The sequence below is a fragment of the Microcebus murinus genome, chromosome 3 (assembly GCF_040939455.1).
Source record: "Microcebus murinus isolate Inina chromosome 3, M.murinus_Inina_mat1.0, whole genome shotgun sequence".
NCBI classification, from domain to species: domain Eukaryota; kingdom Metazoa; phylum Chordata; class Mammalia; order Primates; family Cheirogaleidae; genus Microcebus; species Microcebus murinus.
The window spans coordinates 42,036,935-42,059,303 of record NC_134106.1 but is presented as its reverse complement, the minus strand read 5'-3'; the positions used below and the strand labels follow the sequence as shown (position 1 = coordinate 42,059,303).

Genomic DNA, 22,369 nt, shown 5'->3' with positions numbered 1-22,369 from the left:
CATTTGGGTCTGAGACTATTAGTTTTGTGGTGTTGAAATAAAAATATCTGCTGTTTGTGCTCCAAAACTAACCCAGACTAGGAATATAACAGGAATAGGAATTTAAATGCCCATAAGACTCAAACCACAGACTCCGGACTTCTCTACCACCTACTCTGCAAGCTCCTTTAGAATTAACCCCTTTCTCACCAGACCCAGCAATGCATATTGGACATGCCCAGTTATAAGGTTAGAGCCTTGCATGGAGTTTCACTTTCTCCAGGTTTTACCAGCTGCAAAAGGAAGGAGGAGACCGAGGGAAGAGTTAAACAGGTAGAGAACTTGCTCCAGCTCAGGATGCTCATGGCCAAGACAGAGCAAGGAAAGCTGAAGAGTGAGGAGAGACTGCAGCGAAAAGCACCTTGTCAGACACTTGATCCCGGTCTCCAAGTTGGAATGTTAGCCTGGTGGGTCCCTCTTACATCTTTTTGGCACAGCCTAGGCAGATCTTGAAGGCTGGTATGATTACTCAAGCCAGAGGCACAGTAAGGGGTGGGGCAGGGACGTTGGATCTTGGAGAATGCCAGTGCCTGTGTGAGTCCCGCCTGTCCCTGCATTCCTCGAAGAGCTGCAGCTTTTCAAGGGTTCCAAGCAGGAGACCAAGGTGCACAAGTAAAGCCAGAGTTCATCATAATCTTTGCTCATCCGACTAGTTGGCCCCTTCCATTTGACTGCCTGGCCCTTTCCTGGCACAGTCTCAGGTATCCCCGCCCAATCACTACTAAACCCCGGAGAAGTGGAATCTCCACACAGCTTTCCGTGGGTCTAGCAGGGGCCTGGGCATGCTCAGTAGGCTACGTGGTTCTCTTTCTCTTTCTCTCTCTCTCCCTCTCCCTCTCTCTCTGATGGGGGAGGGAGGGTGGTGACAAGTTAGAAGCGCTTGCGGCAGGTCCCCGCCCCCAGGACGGGCTCCCCCTGCAAAGACAGGATGCAAAGGTAGAGGCACCTTACTTCGCAGCATCCAGACCTGGAGGGGCTGCGCCCGCTGGCTGAGCCCACCCGTTCCCCAGCCAAAGGACGGCCCGCTGTTCTCCATGGTACTGCGGAGAGCTCAGCTCCGCCCTTCTCTTTCAGAAGGACAGCACCCGGCGTCACGTAACCCAGCCTTCTCGGGCTCCACCACCGCCTCTTCCTTCCCAGCTCTTTCCCTCTCCTCCTCCTCCTCCTCCTCCTGCTCCCCTCCGTTGCCTGTTCTCCCCTCCCGCACTCCTGGAGATAGACGCTCAAGCCTGACGCCTCTGAAAAGGCAGCAGCAGTCGCCTTATCCATAGACCTCAGGAAATTCGCTTTGACTGATGCATGCTTCAGGCTCTGGCTCGAGCTAAGGGGAATAACCACACAGGTAAAGAAGCTCAATTTGGGTTGGGGGGAGGGGATGGGGCGAGGCAAGCTGGAGAAGGATATCTTTCCCCATTGCAACTGAGCCAGGATCTGCCACAAATACACCGGGAAGGATGGGCAGTGGGAGGGTGGAGGAGTGTAGATCTTGGTTGCTTTGCGGGAAGCCTTTTAAATAGATGGCAAGAATATGAGATGGTGGAACTGGGATAGTAACTTAAAGGCTGAATGCAGTGATTTATTAACAAAAGAAAGAAAATAAGAAGCAGGTTAGAAATTAAAGCAATAAAACATATCTATATCTATGTATTTCTTTCCCTTCCTCATCAGCCCCACACTGTGCCTGTCCTTAATTTGTGGAGTAGAGTCTACGATCCAAGAAACTGCACTGGTATTAGAGATGGAGCTTAGAGGCTGGGCGGGAAAGCCAAGGAGAATTTTGGGTGTGCATTGGTATTGAGGGACTTTGCAAAAGCCAGGGGCAAAAAAGAAAGGCACTTCTAAAATTTCTCCCAAGTATTTCAGGTTCTTTATGAGGATATATATTGAAGGATGCATGGAAAGATATGTGTGTGTGTGTGTATGTGTGTGTGTGTGAGTGAGTGTGTGTGTGTGAGAGAGAGAGAGATACCATAAACATTAAAATATGCAACTGCAGCTGATAATCATACTGTATTGATCCTTCCAGTGACTTGGGAATGAATTTGATTCTAGAAATGAAAGGAAAGATTAATGAGGGTGCTAGCTTGCTTTTGAATTAGAGCGCTTCTTCTTTTGGCTGCAGTAAGATTGTTTTTCAGATCCCTTTATTTCATCCTCTAATTTGTGAACTCGCCAGGTCTTTCCGGCACCTAGAGAGAATCCGCTTTCTCCATATAAATACAGATGCACTCTCAGACACAATGAGCTTCCTCTAAGAACTGGGAGAACCAGTTAACCTCTCCTTTGGTAAGAATGTATAGATAGATAGATAGAAACACCTTTAGGTTTTTCCCCTCTTCTCTATACCTTAAAAATTTGTCAAGGTGTGCATTAATAGGGAAGAACAAGAGGGAGGGGAGAAAAAAGGTTATGTGATCTATGTAATATTAATTAATAAAAAAATTGTCTCCAGCAGAGTCACACACAGAAGCAAAAAAGGTTTTGTAACATATAAGATTGAGGATGGGTTCAAAGCACTACTCTTGATTGTAACAATCAGATTTATTTCGCAAATGAGTGAAAATTTAGCAGATTTCTGAGTCCACTTAAAAATGTAAGTATATTGAATAATACGCTATTTTAGATGATTTTTAAGAGCACCTCTCTTTGAGCTTGGCACATGAGTAGACAAGATATGACTGGTGATTGTTGATGGAATGTATCAGCCATGATAAATAACCAACTGAGATTTTTATTTCCTTTTGCTAGTGGACAGTGTGTGTGTGTGTGTGTGTGTGTGTGTGTGCACGCGCGCTCGAGCGCGTGCATGGTGTCTGTGTGTGTGTGTGTTGAAAGAGAGAGAGACCTAGTCATCAATTTCATCTGGGAGGAACTTGAAGTGGGATCCCCTAGCTTGGTGGCTCTCAGCTGACACCTGTAGGGATTGCTCTGTACTGAAGAGAAATGCTCTCAGCTCTCTCCATGGAGAAGCAGCAGCACAATGCGGTGCCATAAATTACTGCTAGTTTCAGCTTGTAGGGGGGAAAAAGTGTTAATTGGATAGTGAGCTTCTATGTCCAGGCAATAAATTTAGGGTGTATGTATGTTTGTGTTTGTGTTGCAGTGTGTGTGTGTGTGTTTGGGGGGCGGGGAGTAGTGGCAAATGGTGAGAAAAATATATGAGCTTCCTTGACATGACCAGATGATACATTTTTTTTCAAACTGTGAGAGTAATTTTTTTTTGTAAAAAATGACTTAGAAATAAACCCTAGTATTTGTGATTTCTGTACCATTTCAAGAACCTGTCAGATTAGAGTTGAATAAAGAGAAGTGATTTAATAGTATAGTGAGTGATTCAAAGGTATGGTTTTAAATTCTACCATCCTGGAGCCATAGGAGCTGAGGAGACATACATGTCAACTGCTGCTCTGACCACACAAATCCTAGAGGCTGACAGGCAGATAAGGACTTGAGGAGGAGTTAGATCACTACACTGTTAGGCAAAATATTACATACTTTACTCATCTTTAGAGAAGCTAATATTATGGCACTTGGAACATAAATACTGCCAAAAATATATAGCTGGTTCCAATTAGATGTTTTCTTCTATGACAGGCTATTCCTTTAATACAAAGGAAGACTATACTTGTGTAAAAAATTTAAGAGACTACGAAGAAACCATCAATATTCCTTCTCTCTCTGAGAAAAATGGTAGGAATGCCATACAAATCTAAGCTGGCAGCTGCCTGCTGACAGTTTGATCTGTTTTGCCTTTTGTAAAATCTGCTATTAACTGAAATTTGAGTAAGTTATATTTTTACTTTCCATGTATCCAGCACACAATATAAGTAGAAATCTTTAAATGGGCCTTTTTCTCTCCTCATATATTTTAAAAATAAAACTATCTTGGAAATAGAAAAAGATAACCATGTAACCTCTGATTGTAAGAATGTGATATTAACTATTGGGAAATATTGGGCCTTACTTGTAAGTGAAGACAAAAAAAAAGCTTCATCATATAAGGTTAACTCTTTGGCTTACTAATAGCAGCAGTTCTATACCTGCTTTCTGAGCTGAGTAATGATTTATATGATATTATAATTGACTTTAAACCTTAATTTTAATTCTCTGCAGATTTCTGGGTCCTTATAAAAAGACAAAACCAAAATGCATCACCAATATACAACCAATTGATGTGCTGACATCTTAGCTTGGCCTTCCAGAGGTGGAGAGGAAAGAAGAGGAGCTGTTGTGATTGCCACATGTAACAGCTTCTGGCTATCTCACAACTTCTGGCTTTAAGTCCTACTGTTGGGGAGGTTAAAAAGAGAAGTAAAATCCAGCCTGTCAGGCCATGCACAAGGAATTCGGCTTTAGCTGCAGTGGTGCTGAAGTCCATGACATGATGGAACAAGCAGGCCTTTGAAGCTATTCTGAGGTTACTAAAGAGGCAAGACTCTTTCCTCCTTTCTGGTTTGGGACACTACATCTGCAGGAGAAACACTTGAGGCATTCACAAGCTTCCAAGGATACTGATTCATTGCTGGGTTTTGGTACTTCCCTGAGAAAAGTGTTTGCTTGTTATTGACTCTAGCTAGTTCACTCTTGTCTGGTACCACTGGTGGTTGTCGGCAGATAATGGTATTTGAGGAGTGAAGTATCTGTTGACACCACAGATGCCCTTAAACTGGTTCATCAGACTTCAATGGGTCAGTGATTTGCCTTGATCTTCTGTTGACGCCTTTTCCAGAACGTTGCCTCCAAAGTGTATCCTCCCTTTGGTCTGGAAGTTCTGTGGCTGCCCTGTACCACTGGGGTCTACGTTTTACTGTTGGAAGGGGACTATAGGGAGAGAGGGAGGGGTTGTTGGAAGAAAAAGAAGAAAAAAAGAACTAGATAAAGGAGGGCACATCCCTCCCACCCCGCCCATTCCTTTACCCTACTCTCTCTTTGGACCCTTATTTCTTCACCACGGTGTCCAGGACCATTTCGACCCTGTCGACCCCGGCACCCCCCCGCCGCACCCCAGCCCCGAGCATGGGGACGGCGCTTCTCCAGCGCGGGGGCTGCTTTCTCCTGTGCCTCTCGCTGCTGCTCCTGGGCTGCTGGGCAGAGCTGGGCAGCGGGCTGGAGTTCCCGGGCGCTGAGGGCCAGTGGACGCGCTTCCCCAAGTGGAACGCCTGCTGCGAGAGCGAGATGAGCTTCCAGCTCAAGACGCGCAGCGCGCGCGGCCTAGTGCTCTACTTCGACGACGAGGGCTTCTGCGACTTCCTGGAGCTGATCCTGACGCGCGGGGGCCGCCTGCAGCTCAGCTTCTCCATCTTCTGCGCCGAGCCCGCCACGCTCCTGGCCGACACGCCGGTCAACGACGGCGCCTGGCACAGCGTGCGCATCCGCCGCCAGTTCCGCAACACCACGCTCTTCATCGACCAGGCGGAGGCCAAGTGGGTGGAGGTGAAGTCCAAGCGCAGGGACATGACGGTGTTCAGCAGCCTCTTCGTCGGGGGGCTGCCCCCCGAACTGCGGGCGGCGGCGCTCAAGCTCACCCTGGCCTCGGTGAGGGAGCGCGAGCCCTTCAAAGGGTGGATTCGCGACGTGAGGGTCAACTCCTCGCAGGCCCTGCCGGTGGACAGCGGCGAGGTGAGGCTGGACGACGAGCCGCCCAACAGCGGCGGCGGGAGCCCGTGCGAGGCGGGGGAGGAAGGCGAGGGAGGCGTGTGCCTCAACGGAGGCGTGTGCTCCGTGGTGGACGACCAGGCCGTGTGCGACTGCTCCAGGACCGGCTTCCGTGGCAAGGACTGCAGCCAAGGTAAGGCCCGACGCCCGACCCTCGGGCCTGGGCCTGGGCAGGGCGTGGGGGCAGGGCGAGGCAGGCGGGCCGGGCTGGTGCATGGGGTCTTCCTCCTCTGGACAGCGAGTGGCAGTTCGCTCTGAGGTGAAGGCCTGTTTCTGGCGGCCTCTCTATCTCAACACTTCCCACAGCTCCTCCCGTGAAATCCTCTTCATGATTGAGGGCCCACACTTCCAGGTTCAGTTTCCTCCCAGAGCCCTTTCTGCCAACCCTACTTCCTTCCCAGTGGCGAACAGAACGGCCTCTCCTCACCCCTCGGGTTCTTTGGTCCCTGCATTTACTGGGTCATGGCCCACATAAATGACCACTATGTGTCCCTCTGCCACCTCTGAATCTATAACACACAGACAGGCATCTAGATTCTAGATTCTAGAAGCTTGGGCACGTGTTTGATGAAAAATGAAGCGTAGGAGAGGTTCCCCACGGCCATGGTTGAGAATCCCCACATGGTGATGGTTACTCTGGTAAAAGGAGGAGAGAGACAGGGTTCGCAGGCACTGCTATGCCTTTTGCAAATAGAGTGGTAAAGACCTGCTCTTGGCTGTGAAAAGGGGGAGGAGGAGACGTAAAGCTTTTCTTCATTAACAGAAGGAGGGGTTTCTTCATTAACAGAAGGAGGGTTTCTTTTGGAATTAATGTTGGTTTCCATGGTTATGTCCAAGTCCAACATTTGTCAAATTGAAGTAAAATTTTGTGATTTCTGTGGTTTCTTGAAGTGCGAGACAGGTCAGCTAATGTTTTAAAATGTTCGAGATTCAATAACATATTTCTCAATTAACAAATGCCTTGGAAAGAGAAATACAGTAGTAGAGAAATTTAGATGTTGCTGGATTAGGAAGCTTCTGCAGGCTAATGAGCAGGGCATGCATGTGAGGGATTGAAAGTGATTTTCTAAGGATATTCAGCTAATGACATTTATCTGAGTAGTGGAGGCCAAGTTGTAATTTCTGTGGTTCTTGAGGGATTGAAATAGTGTGACTTTAAACAACAAAAATCATACCTAAGTTTTATTTTCTCCCCTTTACAAATAAATTCAGTCTTCAGTGTGTTCCTCTGATATTGTTACATGACAAACCAAGGCAAATATTGTGGTGTAAATACAGAAAATCTATGAACCGAAAGTGAGTGAGTGATGAAATATGGGAGTATCAGTACCTAAGCAGGAGAGAAGATATCAGGGTTTAAAGTAGATAGCTTATGGGTCAAATCAAGGCAATCAACACATGATTAATGATATTTATGGCTGAAATTAGTAAAAAAAAGGTGAATTATTAAGTCTGATTTTGAAAGCTGTAGGGACAAAAGCTCTATGTGTGACTGTTTTATTGTATAATGTCTCTTTTTTTTTTTTTTTGCTGACACTCTAAGGGGAACTAGCCTTTGTAAACCTTATTAGACTTGGCAGTTCTCTCTCACTTGATTTTAAGAGAAATAGACTTGATAAAATTTGTAATTGTTTAAACAGCAAAGGGAGTTAGTTAGGAACGAAAAAAAACTGGTCTTTAAGAGAGTTCTGTAGCTTTCATAGAATAGGGGCATAAAAAAAATAAAGGAAAGGGCTATTTTATTCCCACTCTGCCTTCATGTGGGTTTTTGGTTTTTATTATATTTTGGTTTAGGTAATTAATGACGCCTGTGTAATCCCATAGTCTACACTGTATTTCAGCTTTTGCAGTAAATTTCCATAGGTGTTAGATCAGGCTTTATAGTTAGGTTTTAAATCTAACCTAATTGTAAATCATGAATAAGATAGCTAGATATGATGATTTCTAAATTGTAATTTGAAGTTGCATACTTTTGCACTGATTAATAAAATAAATTAAAAAATGAACATTATTTTATGGGAAAATTGCTTTAAGTATCTTAATGCCACTTTAAAAGATAGAGAAGGCAATTTAATGAAGGACACATGAAATATAACTTCCTTTCTTAAATTAGGAAACAAAAATGACACAATGACAGCTTGTATGGTGTGGGAGGGTGTTTTAAATGAAAATTTTTATTTTGCTATGCATTTTTAACGTAGGGATCCAGGATCATGCATAAGCAGGAACAGTTAAGGTGGAGGAAGAATGCAAAAAGTAATATATTAAAAGAGAAACAGAATTAGATGTCTCTGAAATGTATTTTATTTTGGCAAATGGATAGCTCTTTATATAAGATAAAGAATTTGTAATTACCAAAATGTATAATTGAACAGTATAGTGCCTAATGCATAAGATAATTCAACTCAGAAAAGCAAATCCATCAGGATTGTTCTCTGGAGCATTGATTCATTTTGAAAAATTGAGGTGAAAACGGGAGTGTAAAGATCACCACTAGTCATGGAAGGAAAACAAAAGGCTGGATTCTTCTGAGTATCACAGAAATGGGAGATGGAGTGATAAGGCAGAGTCCGTCTTCCTACAAGGATTGGCTCCATTTTGCTTATTTTCCCTGTTTCGTGTGTGTCAAGTGACTATTGAATAATTAATTGAGAATGGATGCCTCTCCCAACACCGATCATGTATTGATGGCTAGGGATAGATGATTTCTATTCAGATGAAGTATAAACAAAGCCCTGCTTCTACAGAGCCACTATTTACACTGATTGGCACATTCTTCCTAAAAACTAATTTTAAAACAAATCCACATTCATTAGAGAAAGTATAGGGAAAATATAACAAATAAACAAATATTAAACACAAATTTAAATGATCTCTGGTCCCGACTACCATACCTTTTGAAACATTAGTATTATTTTAGTTGGTTTCATATTTAAAATACAATGAGAACTACTAAAAAGACAATAGGACTGCATTAAGAAAATAAGAATATTTTCTGTCTCCCTCTGCCCCCCCCCAGACAAGAGTGCCTTGAAACAACTTATTCACCTATGAATTTCTAGAATATTTTAATTGAATGAAGTCAGTTTCATCTTGGTTTTGTTCTGATTCAAAGCCTACCGAGATTTATTTATGTATTTATTTATTCATGTACTGTGGAGAGAGAAACCCAGGAAAGCTTATGTGTCATGACCAGGTTTGTAGTAGAGCCAGGATAAGAGCATAAACACTCTTATTCCCAAACCCTATCTTATCATGCCTGCTGAATAAAATTTCTAGTTCATTAGAGTTGAGATTTTTTTCAGATTCAGGTGTTATTCAAGAGAAAAAGAATACACACACACACACACACACACACACACACACACACACACACACACGGCTGATGGAATAGAACTAATTTATGTATCTTTGACCCTGAGAGTCAGCTTCAGAACTTAACTAACCAAAAATGTCATCTTTTCTGAATGATGGATGTTTATGAGATACATAGATTTTTCATATTCATCTCATCTAAGTGCTCCTGGAATATTATTATTTAATAAGTTTCTATTCAAGGGTACTAATAGTTTCCTGACAACTTGAAAGAATTAGTGAATTTCATAGTTATCCTGCTTAAAAACAACAAAGGTGATCAGTAAGAAATTATGCTTCTCATGATTTCCAGACCCATGTCTCATGTATTTTTAAGGTCAACTATATTAAAATTTCATTAGACTGTGTCACTTTTTTACACTTTCTCTATTAAATTGCCATACACACATGACTTATGTGGACTGATTGCTTAATATTACTGAAATGGCATTGTGATAGCCATGACTTAATAAAGCCCTTGCTTTCTATGACTTTACTAATGTGACCAGACAGACAACATTATTCACTTATTCACTCACTCATTTAATTGTTACTTTTTTATTTAACAAATATTAAGAGCTTTGTGTGTGCCAGAGTACTAAACTTATGCAACAAAATTATAAGTAAACTCAGAAATAATTCCTACCTTCTTAGACTTCATATTCTAGTGAGGAAGCACATTAACTTAAAAAAAATGGAAACTTAAAATGGTAATATGTATTTTGAAGGATGGGTGCATAGTACTATGAGAAGTTAAAATGGTGGTGTGAGCTGACCTAATAAAAGAAGGTTTTCCTGAGGAGTGATTATTAAACTAAAATCTGAAACATAGGGAGAAGGAATTAGCAAAGTAAAGGCAGAGGAGTATTAGTGAAGGAAAGCACAGGTACAGAAATCTGATGGAGAAGTTGGCTGAGCATGTTCATTAGCTTAGGCCTAACTCCATACTCAATAGAGGGTGGGTCCAGGACATGTAGGGCCTTCTGGATCATGCCAAGGATATTAATCTTTATTGTAAAAGTGATGGAAGAGCAATGGAGAAAGTATAGATAGTGTGGATGGTTGGGAGGAGGATGGCATTATCAAATTTATATTTCAAAAATGTCACTCTGGCTGCAGTGTAGAGAACAGATTGAAAGGGGGCCAGAGAAAAAGGCAAAACATTATTTTCTGTTTGTCAGTCAACAACATTTGTTAAGCACCCACTGTAAGCTGTAGACTGAACTAGGGGAAAAACAGGATTCTTTCTCGAAGTTAGAATCTTCATGGGTTTGGTTAGGTATAGAAGTCTGAGGCCATTTATTGTTTAGAACATTTTAGTTCCACCTGTAAAAAGCATTATCTGAACCCTTTATGTGTATTCCCTCAGATTTACCCATTGAGTCTTTGGGCTTGTGGAATCCAGTGGCAATGCCATACTTTATTATAGCCCGAAGTACCTTGCTCAATGTGTCTTTCTTGTGACAATATAAATTAGTTGTTTGATTCAACATTTTAACTACGACAATAAAGGAAAATATTATGTGGGTACCTATAATCTTTGTAACTTTTTAAATTTAAGTAGTTATTGCATAAGTAGATAATGGACAAAAATGATTGAGAGTTTGTTTGAAGTCTGGTATAATAGGAAAAGATGGATCACCTGTGTTGAAAAAGCTTTGAGTGGGACAGAGAAACTCATCAATAGTTTTGATCTAGATGAAATGTTTGGGAAGCTCTTAAAGTATGATAATGAAAGATATCTGTCAATTTAAAAAGCTTATCTTGTCTGTAAAATAATAATATTATAAAAGCTGAGTTACTATTCCAGAGTGCCACAAATTAAGTAGAATGTATCATTTTGAGATTTGTTTTTCTATTCTGAAATGCAATTATAGAGTAAAGGTTAAATGATACAGATTCTTGGGCCAGACTGCCTGGTTTCAAGTGGTACACTCAAACTTTCTATTCCTCAATTTTGTTATCTGTGAAATTAAAGTACGAATAGAACTTAATTCCTAAGACTCTTAAAAAAATTAAGCAGGGGACTTCATGTAAAGCTGTTAGAATGGTGCCTGCACATAGTAAGCATTCTGTAAGCGGATACTTGTTATTTTTGTTATGATTACCACCACCACTATTGCCACTGATACCATTTTCTTTAGGGGTACTTTCAAGCAAAATTCAAATGTGGAACTTTTCTTTCTTTCTCTAAAGAAATTCTAATGTCATAAAGATTCTTGCTCATCAGTAGTAATGCAGCAAAAAAAAAAAAAAAAAAAAGATCCTTTAATTGCCCAAAAGTTTCAATTTATAAAGACAATGAGCCTCTGTTTCTATTTTTTATGCAATTGTGTTTCTAATGTTACCCATATCTAGCTGTAATTGAAAATATTAAAAAAAAGTTCTGGGAATTTTATGATTTAGCAAGCATTTAACACAGAAGCATTTGTAGAAACTCTTTCACTCTCCTAATACCTATATTCCATCCCAATCCTGTACTTAAACAGTGATTTTTACTATATTAATAGCTTACCTAAAAAAAATATCATTTACCTTTAAAGTTTAGACTGTTATTATCTATCTTAGATGGGCATGTTTTTAGTAGCTTTAGTATAAAAATGTGTCTGTCTGGTTTATAATTTGTCTTTGAGGCTCTCCTGTAAGTTAAAGTTGTTTTCACATATGCTGCAGACAAGCTTGGTAATATCTGTGAGCTTTAAAAGTTCAAGCAAGCTATTTTTATAGTTATCATAAGTAGATAATATATTTCACTATAAAACTATATATATGCCAGTGAAATCATGTTCTACTTTTGGATATCATTAAATGAAATGTGATAATTAAAGTGATTATTAAAAATATAATTATCCTGACTAACTACAGAAAGGACTGGTACTATGTAATATTTCCATTATTCTTAGCTGACTTGTGAGAATTAGGACTCTGAGCCACAGTAGTTCCTGAAAACAGTTATTGACCACATTCTATACCCCTTTTTCTCTTTGAGTATTTGTTTGCCACACTGGTTACAGAGTTAACTCCTATTGAAAATTCAGCCTTACCATAGATATATCAGGTTCTGTTTTATTATGGATTTAATAAACCTACTGTTAGAAGTGCTATGCAGACTGCACTTTCAAAAAGCGTGCAACCATATTTGATATAATTCAGAATAAATCATTTTTACATTTTAAAAGTTTCTAGCTTATTAAAAATAGTATACAAAACTTGCACTTTTTTTCTTGTGTACTTCTCTACAACTTTATAGCTCTGTCTCTTTTCTGTTACTTGTAAGTGCAGGAATAGGTAAATTTACATGATCGATGCAGAAGGGTCTTCAATGTTCTAATTTTTTTTGGTCATTTGCTTTAGAGCTCTTCAGAGATTCCATGACTTTTGGTTTTCTCTCTTTTGGATTCTGTGTCATTCTACTTGAATAGATGTGGTCAGGCACCCTCATATTCCTTTCCTGTCATGTTGTTATTTACATTTTGTATGTACACAGAATGTGGTTTGGGATCTGAAGAACTAAATTCCACATATGGCTTTGCCTCTAAATAGATGTTAAAAGTACAATAAGACCATTAATGTTCTATGTTTCAATTTCCAAGATCACAAAGTTAGAAATTTGGAATCATTTTAGATGTATTTCAGATCATTTATGCCCAATAGTATGCATCAGATTTGGTAGAGTTCTCTTACTACATGTTGATATTTGGGTATTATGACAAGCTGAGTAAAGAGGAAATTGCTTCCCTTGTCCTTTTAGTGATTTTGACTAGAGAGGACAAAACAACGTCCTTGGGCATGATCTGAGTGGTGCTTACATGCATGTATATGTTAATATTTGTAAAGATTCACTGAACTATACACTGAAGATTTATGTACTTTACCGTATGTAAGCTCTACCTCAACTTAAAAAAAAAATCCTTCCTTCAAATTAAAATAGGAATGCTGCTTAGTGAATACTGTGAATAACAATGCACTGAAATTATATATATATATATATATATATATATTCCAAAATAATCTATAATGGAAATACATATTGAGAAATTTGGGGCAAAAGCATCAAATATTTGTAATGTATATCCAAAGACCATTCAGGAGGACAAGTGTATTTATATATGAATAAATTTAAGAGTAGGTGGAGAGAGTACTCTGCTTTAAACATCTTATATAATCTGTGAACTTGAATCATTTTCCACTTTCTTGTTCTTTATAACATTTAGAAATAAAACATAGGTTCTTATCTTACTTTTACATCAATTCAGCAAAAATCCTACTAATGCCATCAGGCAATGTAAGTTTTCCAATTAGGACAATTAAACTGCTGGAATTGTTAAGTAATTGAATGATAAGTATTTCATTAAAGCTCAGTAAATACTTGAATAAGTAATTGAATATTGGGAAATGCAATATTAGTTAGTTCAAACATATTATAATTCTTATAGTGCTTTTAAGTCTACAAATATATATATTTCACCCAAAATATTAAATTCCATCAAATTATTTAAAAAAATGCACTAACTGTCCCTCCTTTAATGATGCCATAAGTGCCTCTACAATTTGAAGTCATTCTGCTTAGAATCACAGTAGTTGTTATTATAATTACTATTTAGTGTTCATTGAATGAAAGGCATTGTACAGTGTGTTTTGTCCATATTTCTTTATTTATTCTACAGCAGTCCTACTTGATAAGTTTTATACAATTTCCAATTTACCAATGAGAAAATTGTGGGTTAGGAAAACACATTTACTAAAAGTCCAAGAGATAGTAAATGCCAGTGTTGGAATTTGAGTCCAGGTATTCCCAGTACCTCAACAAGCAGCTCTGTCCGTTATATGACATAGCTTCTGTATTTCACTTATCAAATGGATGCTGGGTATTTGTTCACTAGTTGTCAGCATAGTGCTAATTTAAATGGCTGGCTTATAATAAAGCCTTCAGATTGGGGGTTGTGAGAGACCCTTATATTTAGTGCCCCTTCCTAATGACAACATGATAATGAAGAAAATGAAATAGCTTGTCAGAATTCATCCCTCTTTATTTCCATTACACTTGTTTATTTGTTTCCTATATTGACCTTCTTTTCATGTTATGTTTAATGGGTTGATTCTACTCTATTATAACTACAAATAAAGCTCCAGTATATTGCATGTAAAGATCACAATTAATTTTTGTCCTTTTAGTGAAAAAAACTTAGTTTTTAGAAAACACTTGACACAGAATTTCCATCCATTTCAGAGCTTGGAAGATAAAATTATTGAAAATATCAAAGTCCATGGCGATTCAGCACAAATGGAAAGATCTAGTCCAATCACATAAATAGACACTTAATGAGAGTTGCTGAATCAGAACATGGTTCTGCTGAAGATATAGATGATGGTACAGTGGGCACTTAATTGAAATTTCATAATGAGATGATAGTGCCTCTTTCTGGATAAGTGAGTTTGGCTTCCTAAAACATTGCCTAAAAGTGAATTTAGGAGTGGCACTTAGAGTTAGAAAGATGTATTCTCTGTGCTATTTTTGGTATTTATGAGAAACTATTATTGGAAAGAAGTAGGAGGAAAATAAGTCTGACTTGGCAAGCCAAAGTGCTGACCTGGACTCTTGTCTAGTTACTTGTGCTCAAAACTATCTGGACTGTAATTAGAAACACACTGACACTACATTGCAGGAATAAGTGCTACTTCAAATAGCACTTTCTTAGGTTGTTTCCCAGGAGGGATCTGGTGGTCCAGAAGTTAGAAGAGGAGCTGCCAAGAAGAACAGTTGCTTTACTAGCCTTCTAACATCAGGAAGGGCTTTCTGTGTTTAATTATACACATAATGAATTCTGTGTGGATGCTAATCCATACTAGAAGCAGCACTGATAAGAGCTTAGGAGATACTGTTGCTTGTGACCTGACAATACCTGGCCCCATATGTAGAAACAGCTAAGCTTTAGTGTTACTCCCTCAGACATTGCTAGATTCAGCAGAATAAACAATCCCAGTCCAGCAGAGGCAAGGAAATTAAAGACTCATGTTTTTCTTCTAAGTAATGATGTCCCTCTATAATTAAGCATGCCCGGGCTTCCCTCAGGGAAATAGCTGGCATGGTAGCATATAACAATAGTTGCTGTATGGAAGATACCATTTTACAGCTTAAGCTCTTTATCTTCAGTGCAAAATTGATTTTCTCCCCTGCAAATAGTGTAATTATTTATTTAAAATTATATGTGATGCTTAAAATACTAAATGTTTAATTTATTCAATTTAAAACATACAAATGGGAAGTTACATATTATTAATGTATTTCATTACTCAAATGAACAATTAAACGTGTAATAGGATAATTTATGAAAACCTGTTAAAATTTGGGTCAACTTTATATGAAATAAAGTATTGAAATATTTTTAAATTATAAGATAGTTACTTTTTCTATATGAATATATATGTGTGTATATCATACATAATTATGTACATAAATATAGTATATACAAGGAAATTGTATAATTTAAGCAAAGATAAATTTTAAAAAGTCTTGCAAATCATCTTAAAATCTTAAAAAAATACATATTGATTAAAATGCCATTAAAATATAATGTATTTATGACTCAAAATAGCATACATAAAATATATATATATATTTTCTGCGCAAGGCCTTAGAAAACTGAAAAGTCTATCCTTATAGTAAAGTAAATGATATCCTGTGATCATGCATGGTATGGAGATTTAGCATTTTCATATTATTGATTAACATCATCTTAGCTGTTCCTAGTTCTTGCATAAAAAACTAACTGCATTCTGTCTTTCTCTAAGATTATGCCGACAGTTACTGATAGTTACCAAGAGTAATTCACTTTGATGGAACTTTATTATTTTCTTGCCATGGGTCACATTTATATAAACTAATATTCATATTAACATCTTTAAAATGTTCATACATAAAAATACCAGAGAGTTAAACTTACTAAGTTCCCAATACATTCAAAATAAGCCAGGATCACTACAATAATATTTTTAAATAGCTTTCAAAAAATCCCAGAAACCTCTTTATCAGAATAGTTAGGAAATCTATATAAATTTTTACTTTGATATGTAAGTTTCAAAACACATTCCATTGCTTAGTTTCTACCACTATAGATAGTGGTTTTTTAAGATGCATAGATCATTGATATTCTTTTTCTCTGAGACCTGTATACTCTCCCAGAGGTTGTTTGTAATAAAGAAGAATGAAGGGTAACTCCCCTCTTCCCAGCCCATGACATTATTCATCCTGGACACAATCCTTATTTGAATGACACAGAAACTATTGTATTTCATCCTAAACAGAGGGGATAAAGGTTTGGATTGGGGACAAATACTCAATCCTGGAGTGTCTTCTGCCTGTGGGAGGTAGAGCAGGGAAAGGTGCTTAGGGCTCAGGGAAGCTGATAAACTTGAGATGTGTGATAATTTAGAAAATGAGACAAAAGACTGAGAGAGGAACAGGAGATAGAAAATAAGATGATGATGAGGGGCCAGGGAGTAATTATAGAAAAAGGTAAATTGAGAGAGAGAGAGAGACACACATAGAGAGAGACAAGAACTAACAGATTTGGAAACAACTAAGACATAGAGAACTGGTGTTTTAAAATAGAAAATTCACACATCTAGTTAGTGGAAGACAGGACTAGAACAAGCATTTCTAGTCTTCTATCCCTGGGCTGGAGCTGAAGAGGAAAACAGGAGGGAAAAGACAATGAACACAGTTAAGCCATAGAAAGTTTAATCATCCTTTATCTCTACCTCTAGTTTCTGGCTGTGTATCATTGGAATTTTCCTATTGACTAATGACATCAACAATAATAGCAAAAATCTTAAATAGTTCTCACAGTGTATCAGGAACTATTTTAAGCTCTTTACTTATATTAATTCATTTAATCCACCCCATAATCTTATTATAAGGCAGGTGCTATTTTCCCCATTTTTTTTTTTTTTTTTTTGAGACAGAGTCTCGCTTTGTTGCCCAGGCTAGAGTGAGTGCCGTGGCGTCAGCCTAGCTCACAGCAACCTCAAACTCCTGGGCTCGAGTGATCCTTCTGCCTCAGCCTCCCGGGTAGCTGGGACTACAGGCATGCGCCACCATGCCCGGCTAATTTTTTTATATATATATCAGTTGGCCAATTAATTTCTTTGTATTTATAGTAGAGACGGGGTCTCGCTCTTGCTCAGGCTGGTTTTGAACTCCTGACCTTGAGCAATCCGCCCGCCTCGGCCTCCCAAGAGCTAGGATTACAGGCGTGAGCCACAGCGCCCGGCCTATTTTCCCCATTTTATAGATAAGATAATTGAGGCCCAGAGATATTTAAAAAATTTCCCAAGTTTACACACTGGGAATTTGCAGAACTGGCATTTGAACCATGGTTGCATAGCTCCTGAGGCTATACCCATAACTTATAATTCCTCCTTTTTATTAATAAAATAGTAACTGAACTGTATGTCCTTCACACACTTTCACATATGAGACTCTCTGCTGTGTTTAAAAATGCGTGTATAAGCTAATGCAATTGTACATTGTTTTTCTCTCTTTTTCAGAATTCCATGTGGCTTTTCCTGGGCAGAATTTCTTCCTTAAATTTAATGAAAATCCTTTCTCTGCTGACATAAATTAATTTCTTCTGTTGTCCTCAGTGGACATAAAATCCATGTAGTTAGTTTCTCCTTAAATTATCTTTACCTGCCAAAGAGAAAGAGTGCTGTCTTCACTGAGCTAAAAATGTTCCAGATCCCCTTTCTTTGAAAGTGGTCTGACATTCAGCCTCCTTTCTCTAGTAGCCCTCCGCTTTGTTTATGTTAGCTACTGTCACTTCAACTGGTTAATGCTCTCCCAAAGGCTCCTTCCCAAAATGTCTTACAATCATCCCTGTCTGTGCATCCGAGCAGCAGCATCATTGCCCTTTCACTGATTTCCTCACTCTCCCTCTTGCCTTTGTCCTGCTTGCTAATTTCTTATTATACCTTGGAGATTGCGTGGATAGGGGCTTCCTAAAATTCTTGGTAGGTTGTTATTGTTATCTGGTGGCTTAAAAAATGTGTCTCTCACTAGTGTCTGAAGATCAGGCAGTCTAAAATTGTGTAAAGGGAAAAGTCTTGATAGCACTGCATTTGTAAGCAGGAAAAGTAGGCCAGAAAAGTATGAGCTGACAAACAAAAAATAATTTGGACCAAGGAAATCTGGCAGTGGTAGTCTGGTCCACAGAGGACTAAACGATGGAAACGAATTAGAACCTGAGTGTGTTGGTTTAGGGTTAAGGAACATCAATTGCTTGTAATTCTAGTATAAATGTGAGAACAGGCCAGCAGAAGTGGTGGGTGACTCTCTGTCCCCAGAGATCATGAACAACAGGTTAGATAGACAACTGCCAGTTTTAAATTGCTCAGGGTTTCACTTTTTGTGGTCAGGAGGTTGGATTAGAGGATAATTTTATTTTCAGTTCTGTAGTTATGTAAATAATTGTACTTTTTTGAAACCTTTAACATGCAAATCTTCCAAGTCCTGAGTTGGAAATTGCCTCAAACAAACACCCTCTCCCTTCTCCCCCCCAAAACCTACCCCCTGCCAAAAAAGAAAGGGGGAAAAAAACTATTTCAAGAATATCTGAAGTTTTAATTCACAGATTCATTTGCATAAAATATGGTACCAACTGTTACACAGCGCTTGGCCCACGAATTTCTTCCCCAACTGCTATAACTTGCTGTTGCTGCACATTGGTGTCCCCGGAATACACTCTGGGCAGGCACTCCACCCACATGCTTGTGTTTGCCCTGAGCCAGCTGCCCTTGTCCTCTTTAAACAGTGGATTGTCCCAGTTTCATGTTTCCTTGAACGCGGGTGAGCTAGAGTTACAGCTGCTGCCTGAATCTCAAACTCACCTTGCACTTCCTCTTGTTCACTTTGCCATCTCCAGAGTATCCTCCCAAGACTGAATCCACCAGGTGTGCTGTTCGTGCCCTGCTATTTAACTGCAGTACATTCAGTTCTCTCTCATGTCTCAATCCCTTTATCTCCTGTGCCATTGCCCCTCTGTGAAATATAGCTTTGGGTGAGAGAGAGTTTGGCACTGGTATGAATCTTCCTGGAAAAGAATGAGATGAGAGGGATGAAAAATAGTTTTGAGCTAAAAAACAAAGAAAACCAAAAAACAAAGCAACAATTAAAGTACTCACAAAACTAGAAACACTTAACTCTGGGTACTCATGTTCTGTCATGTTCTTGGTTTCACAGCAAAACCAGTTATTCGAACCAGAAATCTAGTCTCATCTTTGACCCCTTTGTGTTTTTCTTTTTTATTTGTACTTCTTAAGCCACTTATTAAGAAGCCATCACACAGGAGGAGCTAAGATGTTAGCTTTCAGGTATTGTTCACCTGTGTGCTCTCAGCACTTGAAGACTAAAAGTTTGGCAGCACAAATTAAGGGCTTGAAACCTAAATACAAGTGTAAAAAAGTCAAGCATCACAAATATGAATAAAACTCGCTGTTAATCACAGAATATGAAGATCTATATTAGGGTACACATGTGTGCCATTAGTAATGTTATTAATGATATCCTCAGTCATAGAAAAAATGAGCAGGTTTACTTTTTGAAAAATGCAAGTACAGTAGTATTCCTGTAAAGAGTGAGAAACATATGGACCCTTTAAAAAATTAGAGTTAATGGATTGTTTTTCACTCTTAATTAAGTCACCATGATTTAAATTGCTCTAATCAGAGGCTGGGCACTGTGATTCACACCTGTAATTCCAGCACTTTGGGAGGCCAAGGCAGGAGGATCACTTGAGGTGAGGAGTTTGAGACAAGCCTGGGTAACAAGTGAGACCTTGTCTCTACAAAAAATTTAAAAAATTAGCCAGGCGTGGTGGCATGCACCTGTAGAGGCTGAGGCAGGAGGATCGCTTGAGCCCAGGAGTTTGAGATTGCAAGTGAGCTATGATGGCACCACTGCACTCTAGCCCGGGCAACAGAGCAAGACCTTGTTTCAAAAAAGTAAAATAAAATAAAATAATCTCTAATTACTGGATTCTTGCATATCAAAAGAACACAGTTTGTAGTAAGCCATTAGAAGGCTATAGAGGCTAGTTAGAAAGCCTTTGGATGAACAAATATTGAGTTTGTTTGACATAAAATGTGAACACAAGGAAAGTGAGGAAACTAGACAGTTCTTTCGTGAAACACTATGTTTTGGTCAACTATAGGTCTAAGATTTGAATAGTCACATTTTAGTGAGTGGGCTGGCAGATAACATGCATGATCTTAACACAGTGCAGTAAATTCTATCACAGGGATGAGCATCTGGTGCTACTAAAATGAGGAAGATGAATGGACTAATTACATGATTTCAGTAACTAAGCTCACTTGATTCTATTGATATGCTATTTTAGGCTCTCATGCTCATCTATCAGGATTGTTGCTACATATAGTCTCCTTAATACTTTTTGAATTGCAGGGGTTGCTCTTCATCCCCCGACCCAAAGCCATTTCTCTCTATTGCTAAAGTGAAAAGTCATTTCTCTCTTTTGCTAGTATTTCTCCTTTGGGTAAAGGACAAAGCACAAATTCTTAAGAATGGCAGGCAAGCACTTGTATAAATTGGTTTCCTTATCTGCCCAGTCTCATTTTTTACCTTTTTCTCTCAACAGAAACTTTTGATCTAAGTTAGGCATTATTTATATTATGAATGATTACTGCATTTACTCATCTTGGAGCCCTTTCTAGTGCTATTCTCTCTGGATCTAATGCCTTCTGTCCAGTCTCTACTGAGTAAAATTCCACCCATCATTAAAGAGCCTCCTATCAGGTCTTCTCTGTGAAATTCTCTCTGATATGCTCTTCCTTCTCAACCCTGGCTGTCCTGTAGAGCCGGTGCTGGCTGTGTGTGGACCCTTGGTCTTACACCTAGCACACTTTATTGTGGTTATCTATCATCCCACCTTATTTCTTCACTTGATTCTAAGTCCCCAGGGAAGCACCTACACCTGTTAGATATGTAGGAACTAATAGAGTCTATCACATGGTAGAAACACAATAAATATTAGTAAACTCAATCAAAATATTAAAGGAGAATATTAATAGTAATGCTCAAACAAGACATGCAGTTCTGTAAATGAGAAATTCAAATGGCCAATAAACATATAGAAGGAAGCTTGACCTCAATAATAAGTAACATAAACTAAAATGAGACCTGCTATTTCTTGCCTACTTGGTTGTAAACATTAAAAAGTGCCATCATATCTAGTGTTGGCAGAGATGTGGTTACACAGGCACTCTTATGCTCTTGCACATCTTTGGTTGAAGTGTAAATTATTACAACATTTTTGAGGGGCAATTTAACAGTAACCATGAAAATTCTAAATGGGTGTATCATTTAACACAGCATTTCAACCTGTAGGATTTTTTTTTTTTACAGAAGCATTTGAACAAGTCTCACAAATATATAAGCACTGACATGTTGTCTATAATAGGGAAAACATGTAATGGAATCAATCCAAATATTAAATAACATGTACTTGGTTAAATAAATCATGGTAAACCTATATATAATGCCTCACAGCATAAAGTGAGTGAGGTATACCTATATTAACTGGCTTGAAAATGTTTAGTGAATATAAACAAATTTCAAATACACATAGATTCAAAAATAGGATTGTATACATATTTATGTAAAAAAGGTAAATGACATGTAAAGACCAGGTGTGTTATTCTTTTCAGTGGAGGGAACAAAGGGAAAAATATATTTAAATCCTTGCAAGATAAATATATTTACGAGTGCAAGTGCACATTAACAAAGAAAGTTGATGACTCTTTATCTTGAGGGATTTTCTATGAGATTTTTGAAGTATGAAACCTATAGTCAATTTTAGAAGATGAGACCCATTATATGACTTTCCAAGGATTTATATTATCATGCTAGGTAGAGCATTCTGCTTCAGAAATAACAAAGTGTTGATTTTGTCAGAACAGAATATGGCACTAACCATGCAAGATAGATTCTGAAAGAATATTATAAAAGAGAGAATTTTAGAATTTAGATCCTGTGTAATCCTAATGGTTATTTTTTAACTTGGATACCTTTATTAGACTGGAGTGATAATTCTCCTGGTAATGAATGAAAGGATCCTAACAAGATGCAGAGTCTAAATGTAATGTTTCTCCTCAGCAGAGTGATTTGTGGTAGTGTTCCATTTACAATCTCTCTCTCTCTGTTGGGACTATCTCTGTTCCCAAATCAGAGGGATAGCTGAATAGGCCAGTGCTGTGTCTCAAATTGGTTTCATAGTAGGATATATTATTATCATTCTTCTGCTGC

General features: G+C 38.6%; 1 protein-coding gene across 32 annotated transcripts in view; it reads left to right on the top strand.

The window, feature by feature from the left end:
• The first annotated feature begins 868 nt into the window (after positions 1-868).
• Positions 869-22,369, top strand: part of NRXN1 (neurexin 1) — a 1,076,423-nt gene continuing 1,054,922 nt past the window's right edge. For 31 of the 32 annotated variants that reach the window (XM_076000756.1, XM_076000755.1, XM_076000761.1 and 28 more), the window contains exons 1-2: positions 869-1,381; positions 4,153-5,827. In XM_076000756.1, the coding sequence (XP_075856871.1) occupies positions 5,056-5,827 (772 nt within the window). In that variant the 5' untranslated portion in view covers positions 869-1,381; positions 4,153-5,055. Of the gene's footprint in view, positions 1,382-2,474; positions 2,633-4,152; positions 5,828-22,369 lie in introns of those variants that run through there. The other variant, XM_076000728.1, reaches the window with a different exon arrangement.